The following is a 25,645-nucleotide window of genomic DNA, read 5'->3' on the forward strand; positions in this document are numbered from 1 at the left end:
CGCACCCTGCGTGCCCGGCTGCGACCCCGGGCTTGGCAGCCCATGCTGCTGCCGCCCGCCAGCCCACTCTCCCTTCCCTCACCCCCGCCCCCAGGGCCAAGAGCTAACACCGTTTTGTCTCCTTTAGCGGGAAGCATTTGCTCTTTAAGCCAAATAACTTGCAAAAGGGATAAAGAGAAAACCTTTTCCAGAATTAATTTGTTCCGTGGGTATTTCAAATAGAAACATTGCTATATTTTTCGAAGCAATATCGGTATCTGTTTGATATTTAGGAGCGTTAGGGTGGCAGTTGAGCAATACCTGAGTAATAGAACTAATGTCGTTTTGGTGGGGATTATTCCTTCTTCAGCTACCATGGAGAATAATGAAAGTAACGCTAAGGATGCAAAGAGCACCTCGGATGAAGATGACAGCGAAGAGAGAGTCCAGCAGAAAACTCAGGAAGAAATTCTCTTTCATGAGGAAACCATTGATCTTGGCGGAGATGAATTTGAGTCTGAAGGGAATGAAACTGTATCGGAAGACTCAAATAATTTTGTAGATAAACTTAATGAACAAATGATGGAGAGCGTCATTATTTCAGATTCTCCAAACAACAGTGAAGATGACACAGGTGAACTTGGCTGTCTCCAGGAGATTGTGGAACAAATGGAAGCTAAAGATAATCAAAACAAACAAGCAGAAGTGGATAAAGAGGAATTTTTAAGTAATGAGAGTGAAACTGAGCACGAAGAAACACCCAAAGACATTTCTGAGATTGGAACAGATGATCAGGCATCTTTGAAGGAAGAATCAATTCAGGAAGCAGTGAAGGAGGAGCCAAAGTTGGGAAACAACATTCCTGTTGAAACCAAACCAAATAATATTGATGAACGCAAACATGAGGACCAGATACCATCACCCGATACAGGCAGATCATCTTCTGAGGCTGAGCCTATTCCAGTGTGTACCATTTTCAGCCAAGCAAACAATCTTAATACCCAGCCACAGTTGTTCTTGCCTGATGGTTTTGAGCCTCAGATGGTAAAATCTCCCAGTTTCAGTAGTATAATTGAGACTCCGGTGAAGTCTAATCCACAAGTGGTTCAGCCAAGTCCTAGTCTAAGCAAGTTCTTTGGTGATACTGTTAACACTAATACTTTAGCTTCTGATTTTTTCGATTCGTTTACCACATCCAGCTTTATTTCTGTTAGTAATCCCAATGCAAGCGCTTCAGTTCCAGACCAGATGTCCTCTCTCTCTAATGGTGGAAACGGTTCTTGTGCTTCATCCAACCCTACCTTCTCTATGCGAAATGGAAGACCTGAAGCAGGCCATCCTCCATCATCTCTAGAAGTAACTCAGTCCCCTAAGCCATTCTCACAAATCCAGGCTGTTTTTGCTGGGAGTGATGACCCGTTTGCCACAGCCTTAAATATGAGTGAACTAGATAGAAGAAATGATGCTTGGCTTCCTAGTGAGGAAACCAGAAATGTTTTAATTTCAGTTGCCACACAGCAATACAGCACCGTGTTTGTAGATAAAGAGAATCTCACTATGCCTGGATTAAAATTTGATAATATCCAGGTAAGAGTCTGTTATTGTATCATAATATATGATTATATTTTAGAAATATTGTACAAGAGCTGTCCAGTAATCTGCATATCATAGTGCTTCATATTGATTACTGTTGATCATCTTGTGTATATTACTTCAGTCCTTAGAAAATTTGTTGCTGCCTGCTCATACATGAAGGGGCTAAAAACAGACCTCATTTATTCACAGGGATATTTGTTGGGTATGTTGAAAACTAGTTTTGACAGTTTCCATAGAATCCAAAGGTGGTTGTGGTTTTTTTTAAGTAGTATGGTTTTGGTCCTACTAGTAAGTAAGATAATGCTTGCATTTGGAATATATACAGAATCAGCATGCTGTACTACAAAGCCTGAAAGCAGACAGCTTTGTTTGCTTGTGGACTTTGCTGCTGCAACCAAGTAGGAAACAGCATTTTTTCACTGATGTTCACAGTATGCTCAATAAGTCAACACTCACTGAAATCACATTGTTTGTATCTTCCCCGAACAGTGGAAAAGTATAACCTGTAAGAAAGGTTGAACCAAGCCACTGGGAAGAGATAATCCCAAAATTAAAGGGATGATTCCAGATGAGATTGTGAAAGAAAAAAGACGTAGTAATGCAAACTCATTTTTTCTCTCTTCTGTCAAGAGTTCCCAACTGGTGAGAAGGCACAAAGCAGCTTGGTGGTTTTTTTTAAAATTTGAGAAATTTCATTCAGATTTATTCAATATTTCTGATGAAGCAGTTTTATCCTGGCTGAGGCAAGGCTAACTATTGTAATGGAATTTTTTTGTTGAAATAGGCTAATCCTGCCCTTTCCTATCTATGTTTCTGGATAACAGAATCATTGTCTAGAGAGCTGTTGTGGAGGGTTTGGATACTTTAGTCTTTAATTGTAACATAACAAAGTTTATCAGTCAGTAGTCAAATACAAGCAGAAAACAGTCTGTAGTAACTTCCCAATCTACAGGAGCTATCAGAAAAGTTTCTGAAGCGTGAATCAGGTTCCAGTTTGTAGCTGAATTATGTGACAAATCTTAGAGTTTTGTCACAAACAACAATTGATACCAGTTTTCAATGTATGCCATGCTGCAGCTATTCTTGGGCTAGCTTTATCTTAAAACATTTGTCCTCCCAAAAACAAATAGTTAGCATGAAAGAAAACACTGTAATACAAAGCTACTCCACCACTCCTTTAAGGAGACGGAAGAAAAAAAAAGTTGATCTTTCCCAAAAAAAAAAATCCCTTAGACTTTTATGAGTAATTCAAGAGTGTGTGGTGTTTCTCTCATAACAGCTAATGGGATAGATGGAAGGAATGATCCCTACTGCAGGCCTCAAGAATGAGGGCCTGCCTGCTACAGGCTTCCATTTTTACAATAGTTCTTTCTCACCTTCCTCACTCCAGGCAAGGATTAAAGGCTTGTTTGCCTGGAATCTGGGCAGTTGCATGTTTGCACATCTGCCATTTAGTAGGTAATTGAAAAAAACGTTAAGGCCATGCCCATGTTATGTGTTTCTACAGTAAGACCCAATGTAAAATCACCAATAGAATTAAAGGGCATTTCTGCTGCTTTCTTCATTGATTATAATTTATGAGCAGTCACACAAGCATGTTAGCAGGGACAAGTTTTGAAGTGGTTTACATTTATACAACTTTCTTCATTTCCAGTTACTGCTTTTCAGTGGCCTGAGCATGTACCTTGACTGACCTGACATCTCCGTAGTTTGGTGTCATTGTTAATACACTTCTAGCACTGAAAATTGTGTATTTAACTGAAACTATAATCATAGAGTACTTGAAATGTCAACTGAAGCATTGTGAGAGGTGTGTTTTCAATTTAAATTGGCTTCCAACAATGGTCATTAAGGCTTTGCTGTGAATAGCCTGCTAATGCTAAATGTTAATGCAAGAGGTTAAAACTGGCTGGATACATTTGACAAAGAAATCTTTTGTGTTGATGTCATTTTGCACACATTACCTTTTCTCAATCCTTCATGCTCTTCTGTGTGAAAGATGGAAATCTGGTTTATTCGTAGGATAAGTGACTGCATTAGAGGTAAAAATCATCAATGTGAAGCATGTTGTTGCAGTTTTATTTCTTGAGAAACTAGAAAGGCACCACAGACATGTTTTCTATCACTGTCCATGGGGAAAGTGCAAACATTTAATATAAATTATCATTACCATAGCTAAGCTTTACTGTATTTTATGTGGCTTACCTTTTTTTCTAGGCAAAGGTACCTCAGTTCAAGTGAATGTTTTCATTCCTTTGAGGGATTTTTGCACATATTCTGTTGCATGCTTGCGTTTTTGCATAGTCACTTTCTCCTTTACCATCTGAAGCACTGCATGCTGTTCTAGTTAGCACAGGTCTGAAAAGATACTGTGAAATTAAAATCAGTTACAGAGAGGGAAGGGATTGTGAGGAGTACAGAGGTTCTGTCTTAGGAGCTGTAATTAAAAGGAAGGGAACCTTTTGGCTTACAAGAGCAATAATGATCTAAAGTCCATTAAAATAATTAAGGTAAATAGATGATTATAATTTGCTGGGTTTTATGGCAAAGGAACTGTTGAGTAATAAACGTAACAAAAGGAGCTACTGTTCTGCAGCCCATGGAATTGTTTTTAAGTTGTAGAATTTGTTGCCTTTGCGTGTACTTTTGTTCAGGAAAAAAAATGGTACCTGGAGAGTATACAAACAGTAGTAGCACATTTTCCAACATCTACCAATGCGTGTTCCACAGTTTCTCAGTACCTGCTTGACATTAGACTTGAATTTCCTGATTAAATGTTGAAAAACTAGTGCACAGAACCATAAGGATATCAGCCAACTGACATGAAGGCACAGAAATCAATAGTTAATGGTATTAGAAGGGAAACTGAGCCCCAGAGGGTGCCATATGTAGTTACATGGAAGTAGATCCTGAATTTGACCAGTCTACCTCTTAACAGATCCATGTCTTAAAATGTAGAATTAATCTTGTCTAACTTCAGACATCTGTCTCAGATGCCTATGTCTCAGCTAGTCTCAAGTCTTCATTTATTGGGAGATAACCCAATTTCTCTCTTTTCTGCAGCTAATTCTTCTGAAATTAAGAATACTTGTTGAAGGGTTGCTGTTTACTTGGGTTTATGATCTCTCAAAGTTTATTTTGATTAGCTGATCATGAACATGTTTCTTTTTGATCAGGAGATTGTACCTTTCAACACTAATATCCATAATGACAACCTGTAAAACTTCCTGTGTAAGATATTTGAAGAGTATTCTGTAAGATCTTTAAAGGACAATAACGCAAGAAGCAAATAAGCCCGAGTGTTTCTATGCTAACTGGAACCTAAATATAAAAAAGAAGAATATAGTGAATAATGTGGAATAAATCCAGAAGTTTTCATTAAAATGCCGTAAATATATATGCATTCATAGTCATTTCACACAGAAACTACTGGAAAAGTGTTTCTCAAGGGGAAAGAATTATGTTGCTTAGCTTTACTTGAACATATGATTTTGCTAAAATAACGTTTAAAATTGTCTTGTTGTGTTTCCTTTCCTTCTGCTCCATGAACACTAAGGGAGACGCAGTCAAAGACTTAATGCTTCGATTCTTGGGGGAGCAAGCTGCAGTGAAGAGACAAGTCTTAAATGCCAACTCTGTGGAACAGTCATTTGTAGGCTTGAAACAGCTAATTGTAAGTAGCAGTCTTTGTAATTCAGTAGATATTAAATACCATGTTTCCCTCATGAAAATTGGAAGCTACTGACTGTGAAGAGAAACTAAAAAAAAAAAAAAAAAAATTCTATGTATCAGTGTATTCATGATCCTGCAAAAATACTAGCCAAAAAAAAACCTAAAAACTTTTAAAAAAAAAACCTAAAACCTAAAACAAAAAAAAAAAAAAAAAAAAAAAAAAAACTAGTCCCAGATTTTAGTGGAACTGACTCTGGGTTTTAACTATTTGGGTTTAAACAATGTTGTAAACTTTATATGCAAAAGTTGGGGAAAAAAAGTCATTTTAAGTTACTGTGAATTTTATCAGCTGTTAAATTTAATGTAAATGGTTGCAAAATGGATTTTACTTACTTTTTTTCTTATATGCATATGTATTATTTGTGGTTTTGCCTTAGTGTTTTACAAAGGCAAGACGTACCAACTGTTGTAAATAGTAAAGCTGATGTGATAATTTCAACTACTTTAATTTTTTTATTTCAGTTCAGGAAAACTAAACTAAGCTAAATTACTTCCAAAGGAAAGCTCAATTTTCACTAAGTTAAAAACCTTTTAGTAATGTAAATAATTTGGACATGGAAAGAGTAGCATCTAGCAGCCTTGTGAAACATGTCTTGTTCTTTCAGCCATTGTTTTCTGGTATGAAACTCCTTATTATTAAGTGACTGAGCCTTACTTAATCGGTTGAAATGCCAAAATATTTTAAGGCCATTTTATATTTAAAGAAAAGGATGGGAAATTGCTGAGGAGAAGAGCGAGGAACTGAAAGTGTTGGGACGGTCTATATTTAGTAGTTAACATCTTCTCATTTAGTTGTGTTGCATTACACATAAAGCTCCAAAAGTGTGGGGTTTTTTGTTGCGTTAGGAAAGCTCTAGGTGTTCTCCACAAGCATTGTTAAAGAAATTCAAAGGTAATTTTGGAAACTCCACCTGAAAAAACAGATTGCCACCTCTGTCCTGGAGATAGATATTGTCTTATTTGTTTTGCTTAACTTGAAAGTTTGTAGAGGAAAAATAAAACCGTAAGAAATCTTGTCCCTAAGAGTCTCTTAAGTAGGGTAAGCCTTTTTCCACTCTTCCTTTTCCTCTCCCAGAGGAGGAGTTTTGACGTATGGGAAATGTTTTTCTGTTTGGCCTGGTAACTGTCTGTGCAAAATGTTCTGTGCTGCAGACCATCTCATACTGTAAATAAAGGGGTGACACTCATCCTGTTCTAGCTTTGAGTGTGCTCTTAAGCTCCAGAAGAGCAGTGGTAGGGCTTTTAGGATCAAAGCAGAGGAGTTAGGAGCCAATCTGCTGCTCTCAGAGCTTTTACTGCCTATAGCAGAATTTTTTTTTTTTTTAAAGTTGTCTTACTAGGAGGGATTTTTTTTTTTTATAAAATTGCAACCATTCCCCTAGAAGTCAGGATGTTCTTCAGTTTTCAAGGCTAAAAATCATGAGGTGTTGGATTTTCGTGAGTATGCAATATAACTATTTCTCAGGTTTTTTTGCAGAACTTTTTTTTCTTTTTACAATAAGAATTAGTTTGGGGTTTTTTTCCTTGCAAACATTGCTGTTCTTTCCGAAATTCTTAATGCAGAAAATTATTTCTGTTTGGCAAAAGTCTTCAAGGCAAAAGGTATTAAAGACTTCAGAAAGATTAAAATCCTGTGCTAGATGATATTAATTAAAAAGATGCATGCTTTTTACATACAAATTAGGCGACAATGGCATATAAGAAGTGCTCTATTACCAATAACCAATTCTACTTTCTTTGAGGGAATTGCTGACCAACTATGTTCAGTGAATATATACTTTCATGAAAAGGACCACTTACAGGGAATAGATCCATTGACATCTGGATAAAAACTGCTGAAAGTTGAGGATATTGCTATGCAGTTTCCACAAAGTCAAGTTTTTCCTTAGCTGTTTGGTATCCATGTGAATGACACATGAACATGAGAATTAATGAGATAGTTTCTCTCATCCAATTCAAACCCTTGCACTGATGGACAACAGCTTAGAAGAGTCTGTTTCAAAAGGGTCCACATTACAGAAGCGAATTGCATAGAATTAGGATAGACCAAAGCTTCAGTCTGATATCTGTCATTTGGGTGTTTATGTGTGAGCTGATGTCTGAACTCTGAAATAAAAAAAATATAATGAGTACAGTTACTGATCACATCTAAAATTAAATGTGCAAATCTAGGTTCCCATCTAGAGGTCTCAAGAACTATCACATGATGTAGGAAGACACCAGTGGCAGCCAAAACCAGAAGTGAATGTTAAGTTTTGTTATGAAGAAACTTGTTAGTTTAAAATTTTCAGATGATCTTGGATGAACTCCATCTTATTATGGGAAGGAAAGAAAAGAGAAAAAATAAAGGCAGCGTTGCAAGCCTGCGTGCTCCATAGGGAAGTTCTTCATTGGTATATGGTTACTGTTTCAGTTCTGTGTGGGTGGAAAAACCATGCTAAACAGCTCATCAGTATCTCAAATCTTTATGCTAAAGGTTTTAAGATTCATCACTGGAGCCCCGCTATTCTGCCCTTTAATTTCTTCTGTTACCTGATTTGGCTGTTGTAACAAATACAGACAAACTGCTACTACTTGGAGTGGTGCTGAATGTTAGAGGGTTCTTTGACTGTCTTAAACATAATGATGGTGGTGATAGGGTTGAGTGTCTATGGGTAAGAATCAGGGGGAAGGCCAGTGAAGCAGATATCATGGTGGGAGTCTGTTACAGACCACCCAACAAGGATCAAGAAGCAGACAAAATAATCTATAAACAGCTGGGAGAAGTCTTACAAACACTGCCATTTGTTCTCATGGGGGACTTCAACTTACCAGATATCTACGGGAAATACTATACAGCAGAGAGAAAATAGTCTGAGAGGTTCCTGGAGTGTGTGGAAGATAATTTCCTGACATAGCTGGTGTGACAGCCAAGTAGGGAAGGTTCCCTGCTGGGTCTGTAGTTCACAAACAGAGGAGGACTTCGGGGTGAGATGAAGGTTGGAGGCCATCACAAGCATAGCAATCATGAAATGATAGAGGTTTCAATTCTTGAGAAAGTAAGGAGGGAGGTCAGGAGAACTGTCACCTTGGACTCCCGGAGGGCAGCCTTTGGCCTGTTCAGGAGACTACTTGACAGAGTCCATCGTGAGGCAGTTCTGAAGGGCAAAGGAGGAAAAACTTATTCAGCGAAAGAGTTTTAAAGCACTGCAACAGGCTGCCCTGGGAAGTGATGGAGTCACTGTCCCTGGATGTATTTCAGAGATCTGTAGATGTGGTACTGAGGGACATGGTCTAGTGGTAAGCTGGCAGTTAACAGTTGGGCTCAATCTTAAAGGTCTTTTCCAGTCTAAATGATTCTGTGATTCTACTTTCAAAGGCTATTACAGAACTTCATTGCTTTGGTGGTTAATCAAAGGAGTTCTAATCAATCCTCTCTCAGAATCTTCTTTCTAAAGGAAAACAAGTTTATCTTTTCAAAGATAAACTTATTTACAACAGTTTAAGTGTTTGATCTCATGTTGCTTTTTAAGTCATTTTTAAGTCATTTCAATATTTGCTGCTTCTCCCCTGCTACTTTGTATGTGTAGACAGCATTGACATTTCCACTTCTCAGATTTCTTTTTAAAGACAAAAAATAATTCTTCTCTGGTCATTTCATCATGGATGTCTTCATAATCATCCTAGAAGCTCTTCTCAGAATGTCTTCTAATTGAATCTAACATCTTTTTATTGTCACTGTACTCAACACCTTTTATTGTAAGTTACATGACTTTCCATGTTAATGATGGTGTTCTACCTTTTCTCTTATTTTGATGCTGCATCACCTGATCCATGTTTAGTGACGTGGTCCTTACACATATTGACAGTACTTCCTAGATTACATCTACCAACTCTGTTCACCAGGTTCACAAAAAAATATCTTAAGTTGGATTGTTTACAGTGTACATCCTTGAGTAGAAACTTCTCACCTTCCTTAAAAAAATTGCAGTAAAAAACATTTACTTATGTAAGTTAAAAAAATAATTTTGTGGGTAAGATGAAGTTAGTGCTCACAGCACATAATGTTGGTAACTGAAGTTCTTTTGGGGGCTTCATGGTGTAAACAGTCTGTAGAATTTTCCTCAAGTACAATTAGTTGCCAGAAAACGGATATTATCAAGAAGGTACTAAGTTGAACTTATGTCCGCCTTTTATGATGAGACCACCAACAGCATAATTTCTAACACAGACAGTTTTTCACCAGGAACTGAACTCAGATTATTAAACTCAGCTAAATTGTTCAGCATGACTTTGGTTACTAGTTGATTTGAGAGAGGTTTATATCAGTAACCCAAAGGCAAATAGTTGCTTTATTGGTCAACTGTACTGTCACATTTTAAATTTTTGCTATGGAATGAGTAACAGTGAATTGGAAATGCTTTACTGCTAGAGTAATGGCACATAGGTTGTGCAGTTGAACTAGTTTTACAACTTGGAGACTTTCAAGAGGTATAAGAGCACTACAGTGGTCCAGCAAAGGAATTCTATAAATGTATGTGCTTCTCATTGAGGTGATAACTTCAAATAGAATTACATACCTGTAGAGGCTAAGTGTTTATGTTTTTCGGCTGAAAACAGAAAATCTTCAATTTCAGTTTGAGAAGTGTTCTTAATCTGCTGTAGGAACGTGCATTTATCTCTAGGGCAAATAAATGTAAGCAAGAGCTCATCTTCACAGCATTGCTTTTACGGCAGCAAATAAAAATCATACATAGAAGGTGCGAGCTGCAATTACACTAGTTCCTGTTAGTCCCTGTTTTAGATTGTTTAACCTCATTTGAACAAATACCACAGTATTTACTAGAGCCTTTTCTGGTATTTTGAGTTTTAAGGTGTTTGCAGCCATAGGAAAATTGTCTTTGCTAGTTAAGATACCTAAAAAAAGGCTGCTGTATTTTGCCACTGTAAATACACAATGTTTGCTCTAAGTATGAAATAATTTCTTCAAGCTACTAGACCAGGAAAGGGTTACTAACTACTTTTTCTTAACTGATGTGAAAGTGCCCTACTAATGTAATTTAGAGGGGAGAAGAATGTCATAGCTAGTGGAGGAGGATGTTTTAATCACTTTAATGGTGTTAAATGTACAGTTAATGACTCCCTTTGAGTATTTAAAAAAAAAAGTCATATACTGTTACTTTTGCACGTGATTAATGTTGTATTCTTACATTTATTTTCAAATATAACAAACTTGGATACAGCAGTATGATACCCATATTCACTTAAGTAAGTTATCCTTAAAATTCCTTAATAGCCCTTAAAATTATCCTTAGAATATTATCCTTAAATAATTATCTTTCATTATCCTTTGAAATGGGGGAAGGTGTTCACTTATTTCTAAATCAGTGAGCAATTTCCAACATTTTTATACCTCTTTTGAGAGAAGATGGGAGATATGAGTAGAACAAACAGTAACTGGAAGCTTGTGGGAGAGGTGGTATTTTACACTAAAAAGCATCAGTTTATGGGATAAAATTTCAGTGGCTTACCTCTGAGACAAAATTGTTTTCCCTGGAGACTGACTAATGTTATAAATTGTCTTGTGTATTGGCTGAGTTCCCTTCTCATTGAACACGTTTTCAGTAGACATCCTGCCTGCCTGACTCTCTGTGCTTGACAGAAGAATTCCACTTGGGTATTGACCATGTTTGTTACATCACCTGAGCATCAAGACTTTCCTTCAAGAAAACAATGTACAGTCTCATATAGAAAGGAGAAATATAAACACTTCTGCAATCATATATCTAAGATCTTTATTCAGCTGGAGTTTAATAAATTAAGGAAAATTGACCTGTATGAGAAGACTTCCAAGGAGCAGTTACATATGTGAGAGAGTGGTATTTGGCTGTTCAGTAGTATTTTTCTCAGCCCAAACCAGTGAATATCTTCATAACAGTGAGAACACAGTCTTTCAGATATAGTGAAAACTCTGATAATTAAAGGTCTTGAGATTCTTTATTAGAAAAGGAAGAAAATAAAAAACATTCTTCCAGGCTGACTACAATTTTGGCTTATATTGGGTCATTTTACTGAATAGGAAGTTTCTGAATCTAAAAAGTGTCACATCTTTGGTGCTATTTTTGTGTTTGAATTAATAACATTCTAGTTTTATTCACTGGAATCCTCTTCTACCCCACATCCCATTCCTTCATCTCTCTTTGTAGAAAATAGGTTTACTGAAGGGATTGGGATGTATAGAATATCTGTTACTTTTAACTTTGACCAAATGGACTAGAAACATGACCAGATCTTCACATGTGGATTTATCAGAATTTGTAACTCATATTGTTGATACTACTTCTCATGTTTTTTAGGCTGTTTCCTTTTATTGATTCTTATATTGAAAATGGTGGAATGTAAGTCAATAAAATAAGGAGTTGAGGGTGGATCACCTTTACACTGTAATTTTTATCTCTTAAAGCTGTACGATAATAAACATACTGTACTTGTTCCAAAAAAGGCATGCCAGATTTGTTTGCAAAGTAAGCTCTTATTGAGGGAGGGGTGGCAAGCTCTCTATAAAACACTAATCTATCACCTCGAGCTGCATAAAACTTTTAGTTCCTACCTGTACAGGGCAATAGCCTGGTAAAATTCTTGCATTATTGTCTACTTTTTTGATTTAAACCTAGAGACATTGTATCAAAATCTCAGACAGTTTAAGAAGTTCAGTGAAAAGAAAAATAAATTGCTGGACTGGATCTGTCTTTCTTAAAGAAAACTATAAATCCTTTTTATTTGAAATCTGGTCTGCTTGCAGTTTCTTCATCTGTACGTAAAGCTCCCCCAGGGCCTCTTCTGATTTTGCAAAGGACAGAGAAATTCTGCAAGGAGTATTGCAATGACACTGTTTATTGGGTGGCTAATTTGCTTGTCCTGCCTTTGGTGTGTGTACAGCAGTCAGTACTGAAATGCTCAGCAATATTTTCTCTAGGGGAAAATGGTGTTTTCACACGATTGCTGCTGGTTGACCATGTCCTGATCATCATACTATTATTTAATTCTTTGAGAGTATTCTTTGGTATTTTTGATGCTGTACCTGAAGCTGCAGTATCCATATTCACTTTGAGCCTCTGCTTATGACATAGAAACAGAATTCATCCCTGGGCCTTTCAGGAACAAGGAGCCTGGGTTGTTTGGACCGTGGAGCTGTAGATCACAAGAAATACAAAAGTGACTGACCTGCAAGGTTTTATGGGGCATTTGAAATGATTGCATAAGGATTTCTGGTGGACTGGTAATTCTGGCAACTGTAAGTCTGGTACAATTTACCAGAGACAACGTGTCCTGCTAATTTCAGATTGTTATACTGCCTGCAGCCTACTATTAAGCTTCCATAGAGAATTAGACTCTGTGACCAGCAGGCAGCTATAATTTTGAAATCATGAGGAATATTATGTTGAACTTTCTAGTAAAGACTGGTTTTGCAGTGATTGTCAAGAGTTGCTTCTCCGGGCTGTCTTGTTGTATAAAGAAAAAGTATTTTTGGTCCATTCCTGAAATAGTATTTTAAAAATTATTAGCACCTGACTTTGTCATAAATGTTCCATTATTATTTTTGGATCCTGACTCTCACTTTGGAAGAAAAGTTGAGTAGTTTTAGAGTCTCTGTCCACTTCGTTTCTAAGGATAAAAAGAATTAATTTGTCTCTGCAGAAGAGGAATAAATTTCAGGTAATCCTTGTCAGTAACTTTCTGCTTTTGTAAGTGGATCCGGATACATGTTGAAGGATGTTACAAATGCAATTCCTGGTCTTCCAGTGGGTGTCTCAGAAGCTGCTCTGTGGTTTTGCTGTCAGCTGACTGCTGCATTTCCAGTGGAGCTTAAACTTTTTATCTGGGATTTGGCAATGCAGAGGGGAGAGATGAGGTGGTTAGGGCATGGTGAACCTCTGTAGTGGCCCTTTGAACTATATGACTGCAAATGAGGGCCAAACAGTATGAAAACTATCCAGTAATAACTGTGAGTTTTTCTATGTGACTACTGTATTGTCATGTTTTCTAAACTCTAAACATTGGAGAGAATCTAATAAAATACCAATTCCAGGTTCATACCTAAACTTTGCAAACACTAATATAAATATATTCCATCCTTTCACGTTTCATCTGACAATCCAACAGTTTTCTATTACATTTGTTGTAAATTTTATACATTTAAGGAGCTACTTGAAAAAAGATTACTTTGAGGAACAAGATATATTTGTTTTATAATGACCTGCTGGATACATATCTCTTGAAAAACCCTTCTGTATGACAGAAAACTGTGATAGCTTAAAAACTGTGAAGCAGTAGTCTGCTTTAATTTTTTTGTAGTGTTAGCTATTTACATGGCTACATTGGCATAGACAAGGCAGAAGCATTAATAGAAAGACAGTATGACAAGAGAGCTTGACTTGTCTAAACACGACTGATTTTGTTTTGTGAATAAAAAGTGTATTTAGGAGTGTTTTGAAGTTAGCCATGCAATGGAAATTCAGACATTAACAGTTGTTTCACCTATAAAATATAACTCTTCTTTATCTTTTGATAAAGAATTTGAATTTATCTTTTTTTAATTGTATTGTTTCTTGCCTTTTTCTTAATGGATAGTGTCCTGGGCAGTGTTAGAAAAGTCTATTTTCATTAAATAAATTGCACTAGGGGGTTTTAACCTGAAATACTGAAGTTGGCAAGGTAGGAATAGGCCATAAATACTTTCTAACAGTAGAGTAACTTGGATGTGGTTATTGAAATATGGCTGGCAACTTTTTTCGCCTTTTGAGAAAACAAAATTGAGTATTATAGTATACTCAAGTATACAAGCAAACATGATACAGCTTTAAGTTTAGTATCCCATATGGTGTTGTATATTTTTTTGCTTTAGTGAGCTGATGATGTTAATGCTTGATTTCACTTTTTGCTTAATTAGATGTGCAGCTTTGACAAATGATATTCTGCTTCTCACTGGCCATCTCTCCTGACCTTGTCATTGTTACTGATGGGTACATGTAGCTGCTTCAGGCAAAATAAGCAGTTGTGCATTTTAGGAACTTTATGATTTTGCTACTTACTCTTTTCTTCTTCCCAGAGCAGTAAAAACTGGAGGGCAGCAGTTGACTTGTGTGGGCGGCTTCTAACTGCACATGGTCAAGGCTATAAAAAAAGTGGACTACCTACTAACCACACAACAGATTCTTTACAGGTAGGTTTCAAGATATACCCTTGTCACTTTTCCAACAAGTGGCATTTGTTTAACGTGATGGAATTTCTTTTGCTGATTGCTACCTAAAAACTGAGATTATTAAAGCATTACAGCAAATCAGTTTTTCTATTTGCTTATCTAAAGTAGGTCTTCATTGAAAACATTTTTTTAAAGTAAAATTCTGGTTTGATTGTGTGTTTTTCAAGGTAGTCACACTAATGAAAAGGAATATGTTTTGCTGTCTTGGAAGACTCACTGTACTGAAGTTTATGGACACTCTGTCTAGAGAGTGAACTTTGTAGTAAGGTTTCAAGGGGTAGAGAAACGTTTCATGATGATAAAAAAAAAATTAGAACTTTATTAAAGGTTCATGAAACATTATCAGTATTCTACTGAACAAAATGTGACCAGATGACGACACAAGGTTCCAGCCCGAGTAGCTATACAGATCATGGAATTTCACCAAAGTCCTAACAGATTTTAAAAATGGATAAAACTGGAAAAACAATTAAAAATCAGATTGATAATTCTTACTTATTAATTCAATTTAAAGAGAGATGTTATAATTTTGAAACTGCCTTGTTTTCTTTGAAAGGACATGTAAATATAGATCCTAATTCTTACCAGTAAAGTAACGTAGAAACTCTACTCAGCTTCATCAGAGAAATTTAGAAAGTTGAAATTGTATTTGGATGTGGCTTGTGATTGAAGCTAATAACAGACTTTTTTTTTTTTTTTTTTTTTTAATATGTATTAATTTTTAGCTGTGGTTTGTGAGACTAGCATTGCTGGTAAAACTGAACCTATTCCAAAATGCAGAAATGGAGTTTGAACCATTTGGAAATTTAGATCAGCCCGATCTTTATTATGAATACTACCCTCACGTATACCCTGGACGAAAAGGTAAGGAAAAAAGATTAATTTAGAGCTAATTTGGTAACTTTCTAAAATAAAAAAAAAAAGCCTTATTAAGTGTACTATTATTTGCTAAGGAATTGAAACCAAACAAAAATCAATAATTTACTATGTATACCATTGTTGAAGAGGAAGAAAGACATCATTATCCTCAATTCTTTATAAGCAGTTTATCTCAAGGTAGCAACACACTACTTCCCACTGGTTCCAATAATCCTATGTTAAACAAGCAGTTCCACTACCCGAGGTATTCTAGTCCTCCAGGTGTCTGGATTTGAAAAATTTCTGGTTTTAAGAGCAATTTTGTTTCTGATCATGCTATTTTGCGAATTTATTTTTTTTCTCAATCTGTTATTTACTAATAATTGAATATTTTGGGTTGAAAGAGACCTTTAAAGCTCATCGAGTCCAACCCCCCTGCAGTGAGCGGGGACACCTTTAACTAGATCAGGTTGCTCAGAGCCCCATACAACCTGACCTTGAATGCTTGGGGCATCTGCCACCTCTCTGGGTAACCTGTGCCAGTGTTTCACCACTTTCATCATAAAAATTTCTCCTTTATTTCTTGTCTTAATCTACCCTCTTTCAGTTTAAAACTGTTACCCGTTGTCCTGTATAATAAAAAACTTTCTGATGCAAGCACGCTGTTGAGTGTTCTTACTGTTCTTTAGCTTTTGTGTTTGAACCATAATGTTTTATAAAACACTTGTGAGCTTGTACGTAACAGTTGTAATCAGCAGTACCACTCTCTGAAAAAGTATAGTCCATTTTACATAAGATGCTGATAGTCTCAATGTGGTAACCTGAAAAGATACTGAGATTTTGCGGTTGCTGACGAAGGGAAGCTGGTGTCAAGAAACTTCAGGATGTTTTGCAGAAGGTTATTTCATTCGTTTAGTGACACAAAGGATCAGTTGTAGCCCAGCAAAGTCAAAGACCCTCTGCCTTCTGATGTGGTCTTTGTGGTGAACAAATTCTTTATCTTGCCTAGAACAAGTCCCTCTGACCTTATCCCTCATCTTTCAGGCAATCACAGGCAAAACTTCCCTGGTTTTCCTTGAATATATTCAACCCACTGGAAAAGAACTGGTATTTTTAGGAGTGAGAGGTGCATTGGTCGTCACGTTGGACAGCTCTTTGGATCTAGTTATATTTTAGCAGCTTTGCACATGATGCAGTGCTGCAGAGGAGAAGTAGCCGTTCCAGGCCATATGTATGTTTCCACATCTTTTTCAGTATTGAAAATAAGTTACTTTGCCTAAGAAAAGAGTCTGTGCAGGTCATGTCAGTATTTGAAGCATTTCAGTCCTCGTGCCACAGAGCATACAGACAGCAAGAGTTCTGGACAGTCTGACAAGCTGTTGCAGGCACCCATCCTTGTGACTGAACTTTGGCTCCAAACTTTCTTTGCAGCAACCATTCAACGCTGCAGCTATTTCATACAAATTTTGAGGGTATCTATGATAAAAAGGTAAGCATAAGGAAAATATTCTATTTCATGATTATATGCCTCAGTTCATTTTTAACAGTTGAAAATACCAACTGGGATGGTAGTCTGATAATCTATAAGGAAAATAAGATCATGGTTGGATGGAACTGACCTGCTGGTTATAAATATAATACGATTAAGATGTGGGAGCAGCTATCAAACCTTCCTTATGTAGTTTTGAGGAGAGAGAGAGATGCAATTTGCAAGGATGTTGAAGAGAACTGGCACTTCTGGCTGGCATTACACTACACAGTGCTGGATTATGGATAAAGAAATTTAGTATATATGCATCATTACCCAGCTAATTTAGATAATAAAATAGATATAAATCATTCATATACTTTAGTAGAAACTAATTAATATATATCCACAATCCACTGCTGTTTGGTAATTTTACATATCGTTTTGTGGTGTAACAAGCATAAAATGAAGAGTTTTGTTTCAACATTTTAATTTTGATTCATTGTATATAAATGGAGTAAGAACTTAAAAATCAATTTAAGAAAAAAGAGTATAGATATAAATAATCTACACATTAATTGTAATAGTTATCATATTTTGCATAATTTCTTTGTATTCAAAATATTCACAGTAAGAACTGTAATAAATTAGAAACTTTTCTGTCCTTGAAGTAAGGAAAGTTTATATACAGAAGCTTCTTACAGCAGGGAGCATTCTCTCATCCATTAATTTCTGAGAAATATTCCCTAAAGAATGTAATTCCAGGTGAATGTATGAGGAGTGAAAGATGTTTTTCCATTACTTACACTTAATACAGCCAGCACAGTCCTCTTAATTTTTCTGTGAAGCTCTCCCAAGGCTTTTTCCCTTTTGGCTATGCTACTAATCTCTGTTTTGTCCTAAGATTTTGTATGGCATTTGCAGCTGTGCTGCACATGGATCCTGTTATTGTTGTCTTCTTCATGGCTGTAATACCTGAGCTTGCTGACATCTTCCTTTCCTGGTTTCTGTGGTCTCTTCAGTCATCTCCACTGCCTGTCGGTGTGCACCATCTGGGGGCTGGAATCTGCTGGGGTCCTTGTATCAGCCACTGATCAGACATCATTTCTGTTTTATGCAAGGCAGAGAGCAAACCATTCTAATTTTCTAGTAAAATCTTAGCATTATTCAGTTACAGATTTATTTCTTCGAAATTCGTCGTCAGAGAAGCCAGGAAGTCAGATTTTATATTTTTAGTTTGTTTTGTAAGTGGTAGGTACTTAGGCTAGGAACTCTGTTCCAGGTTGCTTCTTGGCACATCTCCATCTCTGTAGGGTGCATGAGGCTTGCGTTTTGTCACAATTCTCATGACTAATGGGCTTCAGGATTTATTTATTTTTTTTTTTTAGGGTTGTGTTGTTATATTTTCTATTTGCATCATTTGTTTCTGCATTCCCCGTAATACTTCATAAACTCTTGTATACTAGATCAGCTCACCTGAGATATCCTTTCCACTGGTATTTCTGAAAGAGTGAGAGCCAACAGTTAGAATGGAACATTAAAATGCCATTTCATTTGTTCATGAGATAATTTGGTCTTGTTTCTGGTTAATAGACCTGTAAGTTACAGAAAAGTTAATGCTACCAAAATCAGCGCCCTAAACCTACAATAATTGAGAACACTTTTTTTTTTAATTACAGAGGAGGGGGAAAAAAGGAAACTGCACAAGTGAAAACAAGACTTTTTTCTCCCCTGACCAGAGGCTTTTATGTCTAGGGGGGCATCTTCTGCCTTTCCCTTTTTCATTCCCCTGTGATACATCATCTGTATTCCTCTAACATGAAATTAGGCTCCTGCAGTCTGGAGGACAGTGCTTAAATAAGGAAGATATTATTAAATATTTAGTGGTGTGTGCTTTAGAAACTGATTTCATATTATACACCTTCCCATGAACTCTGTTACTAGTTCTCATATTCTCAGATGGGTGGTGACAGTTTTTAAAAAATACGTGTGTAGATATATATTATATATATAAAATACATATATTTCTTAGTGTGAGTCTAGATATCACAACTACTGTTTCAGCATATTTCAGTAGGTTTGTATTACTTTTATGACTTCACTAATATTCACTGTAGTTAGATGTTTTAGCAGACATACATAAAATTGATATAAAAAATATTTGACTGTGGTGAGATTTCACTTTTGTGAGTCCTCATTTACTCAAGCAGTGGTCTCAATTTTTTATTTCAAAACTATTCAGTTTTGATATTCAGCTCCTGCTAAAGGAATTCTATCATACATGGTCTAGAACTGTCATTTACATCCATGTTGTACACAAGTTTTCAGTGCTGATGTATAAGGTGAAATGTAATAAATATTATTACATTTAATAAGCATGTAAAGTAGAAAAAGATGTAATAGGAAACTTGTCATATGTCTGTTGATGCGGAGATGCTGCACTTACTGTGAACACACTCAGCTAGAATTCTTCTCTAACACCCACAGAAGGCACTTCACAGACATCTGGACTGTGTGTAGTGCAGAGGACTGTGTACAGCTCCAGTGTCTGCCTGCTCTCTGAAGCCTGGTCCTGCTTCTGAATGTCATCCTGTGCCATAAGAAAGGACAGGCATCAACTGGGGAAATTATCTCCTAAATGTTTTCACAGTAAAAGTAGTGATGCCTCTACAGTGACATTTGTCCATTTTGAGTTTAGTGTCTTCCTTTCTTCTTCTCTTCGCTTCTCTTCGCTTCGCTTCGCTTCGCTTCAGTAGGACACAGTCTTGCTGAAGCTTCCTTTCCTTTTTTCTCAGCATGGTTTTGGATGATGCTGTAAATTAAATGCCCTTTTTATTTTTTTTTTTATCCTCATCAACTTCTGTTTATTGAGAGAACTGTAGCAGAATATGAAGTGTGGTGGGTGGGGATGCAAAAGGGAGTAGTCAGGGTGAAAACAGATAAGAGAAGAAGTGCACAGGCTAAAGAAATTGTGCCTTACAGAGTGCTTCTATCCATTAATAAACTTTGTGGGAAAAGACAAATAAAAAATACTCCAATCGTTGTTACATGTGGTGTTGGTTTTCGCATGTTATCATAAGTACTGCTCTGCCTGAGATTACACTCCCATGTCAGGCTGCTTCAGTCTTGGCAGTTGCTTGGAAGAGTTCTTCATTCAAGCTCATGTTAACAGTAAAAACCATATCAAAGACTCTAGAGGAACTGGTTTGCCAATTAAGTTGTTTAAAATACTGTGTACATCTATTGTCTCTTTAAATTCATTGTTGTGTTGCTTGAGAGCTACATTCTACCTATGAAATTGGCTAATACAACTTGAACAATTGCCACTCAAGTATTGTGGTTCCAGCTGACTGTTCAGTCAGACTTGCAAATACATTTTTTTTTCTGAAATAAATATATTTGGTAAAGAAATGTATGTATCATTTTAAGGGAGTAGACTGCTGCTAAAATATTTAATAGTGCTTTCTTTCCTAAAGCTACATAATCTCATTGTAGACAGTACCAGCTTTATATAGTATTTCTTAAAAGTAAGAAACTCACTTCTAAATTCTGTCTTACTACAGTTATTAGTGGGTAAGATTTATGGTGATCTCTTTCTGGTAGGGCAATTGTTGCAGGGTTTTTCTACCTTTTCTCTTATGTCTTCCTTGTTTCAGTGCAAACTCCAGATTATTAAAAAAGTATTCTTGAAATCTTTCAAAACCAGATCTTAATTCAGAATATCTATGTTCTTAGGTCTTGCAAGTAAATTGTGAAGTATATGGAAACATGCAATTTCAGATAAAATTTTCAAGTTTTTTTTCAATGTTTACATAAACCTAGGTTCCTAGCCCTTCTTCCATCTCTCTGGAGTGGAAGTAATAAAGAAAATCTTGGCAACTAGTCTGAGTCTGGATTTTTTAAGCGTACTTTTAACTGATGGTCAGTGAGACTAGAATTCAAAATTACTACATCATCACTTCTAAAAATCTCCTTATAAATTATACAGATATGCTGTTGTAGAAGTATTTGAAAGTGTGCATATAAATGTGAGGAAATGGGTCTTTGTGTATGTTATGTACAAAGCAGAATATCTTTCTGAAACTGCTTTTTCTGTATTTTTCTTGCCCAATGAAGGAAGAGTTTGTTCCTTTGTTTTTTGGTTTTTTTTTTGTTTTTTTTTTTTTTGTGTCATAAGATCCCACTTTATATTTTCAGTAAATTATGATTTGCCCTACTGCTGCTTTTTAGTATTGTAAATTTCTTGAGTAAGCTGCAGAATGCAGGTAGAAAGCGTTTCTGGTTACTGATTTTGCAACAAGAAAATAAAAAGATAAAGTGGCTAGCCATTGGAATCCTCAATTTTCTGCTCTGAAAGGGCTGCAGATGAGGGCTGCCATTTGAATTTGATTGACATGAGGTGATGTTTATGTTATGACAGTTATGAAAATGTGCAGCTGTTCATAAAGAAATAGAAATCTGTGATCTTAAAAAATTCTACCTGATCTTACTATTTATTCCATCTGTTCTCATGCTTTTGGAGTATCTATTTTCCTTTCAACAGACCCTTTTTCACTTTTTAGCTTTGCCTTTTGTATGCTGATAACATGTATTAATGAGATTAATTCATGCCAAAATGACAATAGAAAAATCATATTTTTTGAAAAAAATTCTCACTGTATTTAAAAATGGTAGCTAAGAAAGGAATTGTCCTCAACCAATTTTCCATTATGAAAGTTTTATAGATAAAATTATTATGGAGCCTCTAAAGAGAAGGCACAGGGGTCAACTGTAAAGCATCAATTTAGAATAACACTTATTTAACTTAAAAATAAAATTTCAATACATAGCAATAATTGTAGGGTATTGCCTTTTGTTGTAGTATTCTAAGCATAGCTGATGTGGTTTTGCTGTGTAAGAGGGCATTACTTTACAAATCAAAAGCCTGAAGTGGAGAGTAAAATCCATTCTCCTATGCTCCTAAGTAAACATTTTAATTACAGGATATGCTGCTTGGTTTAAATACTGCCTTGACGTTGCCTTGTTAAATTCAGTACTGAGTGAAATATAAGAGGACATGGGTTTGATTCCAGATGATTTTGCAAAAGGCAGCACATGCCAAAATCCCGTGTTTATATAAAATGCTCTTATCCCTATTGGGGTATCACAGGAATAAACACACCCACTTGTACAGGAACCTGTTACAAAGAAATGTCATGCTGTGTGCCTTAAATATGTAGTCTAACAGTAAGGAAGTAGGTGAAACCTTTCAGACAGTATTATGTCATTCTGAATCTAACAAGCACATGTCTTTCTGTTACAGCTTAGTGTTAATGTAGTCAATCTTACTCCCTTGTTTTGTATTTTTACCCAGTGTAACTGTATTTATCAAGGCAAGTACAGGGTTTTTTTGTTCCCTGCTGTTAATCTCCTTTTTAATTAAATTTTGTACTCTGAATTCTACAACCTGCCTTTCAGACCTTCATGATACCATTATTGATCTGTAAGAGTCATCAACAAATGTCATTTACCTCTTCCCATTTTTTTTCTTCTTAATCTAGACAATGTAAAATGAAAATTATGGTGTTTTCTAAATCTCAGACAAACATTTTTTAGGAATACTTATCAGAAGGCTAAACTTCTTTGTCTTGCAAGACAGAATGGAAGCTGTGTGTTTGTTGATTTTTGTGCAGTTTCTTTTTCTGCCTTCTATTTTAATTACAGGAGCAGAAAAAGGCTGAATGATGAGCCTTCATGCAACACGATATGGTGACATTGTGGAACAACAAGTCCACATCCTGTTGTTTAGATCCATTCTTAGTGAGCTCAGAGTTATGGCTTGCCTTTGCCTTTTTCATCTCCCGTTCACCCAGTGAAGCTCTGCTGGGCTGCATTTCAAACCCATTGTGCTCACAATGTTCTCTTCCACCGTGGTACACACACAGGTCACCTTGTTGAGTCCTGTGAGAGCAAAGGTTCATAAACATCCACCCTGCAAAAAGATTTTTAGTAACTTGTGATTGTTTCTTGCAGGCACTTACTTGACATTTTTGTTTCAAAGAAGTTCAAAGATGATTGTTCCATTTTCTTAGACTGAGAAATTTATAGATTCAGATTTTAGATGCTGAAGACAGTATCGTAAGAGAGAACTTGGGAGGGGAGTGTGTCAGTTTTTGCACAACCATTAACCAGGACTTATAGAATTACTTTGGTGAACAGATCTCTTCACATGCTTTGTCTGTTACTACCATGTATTTCTTCCTGAGAAATGTATGCAAATTGTATTAGTACTCTAAAGTAGCACTTGTGGAAAGCTGTACCAAATCTAAGGTATGTTTATGGTCTTTTTTTTTCCTTTTTTTTCAGACAGTTTATTAATGTAGGATCTGAATTAGATATATCATCTATACATCATACCATTTAAGTAAAAAGAAGCTTACTTGGAGACAGAACCATATCTGGGAAAATTAATTAACCAAGCATCTCAGAGTTCCTTTTATATAAAGAGAATATTTAAGATGTATGTTTGGATGAGTGGCTTGGATAAGTGCTGCAGGTTTTTCATGAGCAATTGGCTCATCTGATTTGACTTGAAGTTAAAAAATACTGTTTACATGGAGTGGTAAGACAGCCTTACCAGTTGTAAAAGCTTGGTTCTTTTCTGTTTTCCTCAGTTAGCACATTTGTGTGAGACCACTCATTGTTTTGTGCTTTCTGAAAAAAAAATAAAAATAAAAATAATTTGCTGTTCAGAAGGATTAGAAGGAAACAGGAAGAGGGGAGAAACTGTTGGTGTTTCTGAGATTTTTAAATAAAGTTAGCAGCTCGTTTAATAAGCAGTAACAGAAATTCACTGGGTGCTTATAGAAAAACATATTGTCTATCACTAGCTATGTCTTGAGTTTCAAAAAGAAAGAGAAGGAACAGATGTTAGAGTTTTAGATCCTCCTACATGAAATAGTAATATAAATTCTGGTTTGAAAAGTCATTTGAAAAGACCACCCTTATATCATGGGCCAGCTTCCTTCTGGTTTTGAGACGTCTGTCATCACCCTTGCCATACCTACTGAGGATCTCACTGTAAGGCTTTTCGGTCATGAGCTACGAAGGAAATACTAAGTGGTTGAGAAATAATACATTAATAAAGTACGTTTTGACGTAATACAGTTCTGAATGCCTATTACAACTGAGGTCTTCATTGTGATAGGAAATAAATCAGATTCTTATGGAGTCTAAGTTGGCCTGGAGTTGCATTCATCATTCTGCTATCCTCTGACACCACTTCTGATGTAGGTTGGTAATGGGATATTCTTTCCCCTCTCATGGATCATAATAGTGTGGCTTCATTCAACAATATAGAAGATCAATACTTGACAAAACATGCAATCCCAAGGAGTGTTTTACAAAACATTATATATATTTTATAAAAATGAATAACATGAGACATTTAATCTGCGCTCCATTAAATGCCCCTTTGTATGTTGAGCTGTTCTGTTCCAAATTCAGGTTATGGGTATGGGTATTTATCGAGTTGACCTTTGCTGCATTTTAAAGAGAAAGTAATGATACAAACTTACTCAGAGTTGAAAATGCTAGAATGCTGTCATTAACCAAAAAAGTTGCTACTTTACATTCCTTTTAGTTTACATCTCAGACTTTAAGACTCTTTACTGATGAACAAGACTTTTTCTTTTTTAACCTTTGTCTCAGGAATTATCTTGAGTGCATCAGTAGGTGCATCATTCATCTATTTTCAATAAATTAAGACTGCCTTGTCCAAAAGAACAGTACCAAACTAGCAAGTTTTAGGCCCTGCTTTTTTTTGGCAGGGTTACTGTTGGATAGTGGAGTTAGAACTTGGTCACCAGAGGGGTGGTAGAGATGGAACCACATGCAGGTCACGTTTGTTTCTGTAGCATTGCTGTAGGGGCTCTTAAGTTCACAACATGCCTACAAAGAAATTTTTTCTGTGTTCTGGCATGGAATTTACTCATAAATTGTTTATGCCTTCCTTTTCATTGTTTTTCACCCTCCACACTCTGACAGTGTATCTTGTGTCATGCTAGGTACTACTCAGGATGCATATACAAAGTGTTTCACATCTTTTTTGACTGGTTGAAAACCCTTTTACACTATTTTTTTAATCTCTATTCCATATATGACGATGCATGGAACTCGTGTGCACATCTGTTATGGGAACAGAGCAGTCTTGGAAGCCATGGGGAATAGTTAACAGAGGAAAAAGAGAGTTTATGTAGATGTAAGTGGCTTACGCTGAAGGTCATAATCAGTGAGTTTTGAGATTGCAATTTTGTCAACCTTTGAAAAATGTCTAGAGGCAGTGACTCATTTTATATAGCATTTAACTCTTTGACATACAGACCTCTTAAGAACAGGTGCAGAAACCTTTTTAAAAAGCTCCTGAGTCCTATTTTTTAAAAAAAGATGAAACAGGAGGTGACTTGAGAGGGAAATCCCCTTAGAATATGTCTAAAGTATGCAAATTTTTTAGACTATAATCTTAGAACTGTAGCATGGTATTTTATAAGGCCTGTTTACCTGTTATGCTAGCTCTGATTTCTTTTATACAATGTTAGCATTTCGCTTATGTTCAGTGTTATTGTCTCTGTATCAGGATGTGCAGTTATGTGATAGCAAGATGTTGCTCACACTAGGGTTACCTAAAGCACCTCAGGCAGGCAGGATGCTTATAAACTTAGAAGATCTTTGGTAAATATTATATTAATACAGTTAGAAGCAAACAAAGGTGAAAATTAAAAAAAAAAAAAAAA

The 25,645-nt window shown here is 36.1% G+C and overlaps 1 protein-coding gene across 1 annotated transcript in view; it reads left to right on the forward strand.

Moving 5' to 3' along the window:
• Positions 1 to 354: 354 nt before the first annotated feature.
• The window catches only part of TRAPPC12 (trafficking protein particle complex 12), a 48,639-nt gene continuing 23,348 nt past the window's right edge, over positions 355 to 25,645 (forward strand). Inside the window, 4 exon segments of the mRNA XM_008936167.1 lie at positions 355 to 1,566; positions 5,132 to 5,248; positions 14,396 to 14,509; positions 15,274 to 15,412. Coding sequence (XP_008934415.1) covers positions 355 to 1,566; positions 5,132 to 5,248; positions 14,396 to 14,509; positions 15,274 to 15,412 — 1,582 coding nt within the window.

The sequence above is a fragment of the Merops nubicus genome, unplaced genomic scaffold, assembly GCF_000691845.1.
Source record: "Merops nubicus isolate BGI_N331 unplaced genomic scaffold, ASM69184v1 scaffold14952, whole genome shotgun sequence".
Taxonomy (NCBI): domain Eukaryota; kingdom Metazoa; phylum Chordata; class Aves; order Coraciiformes; family Meropidae; genus Merops; species Merops nubicus.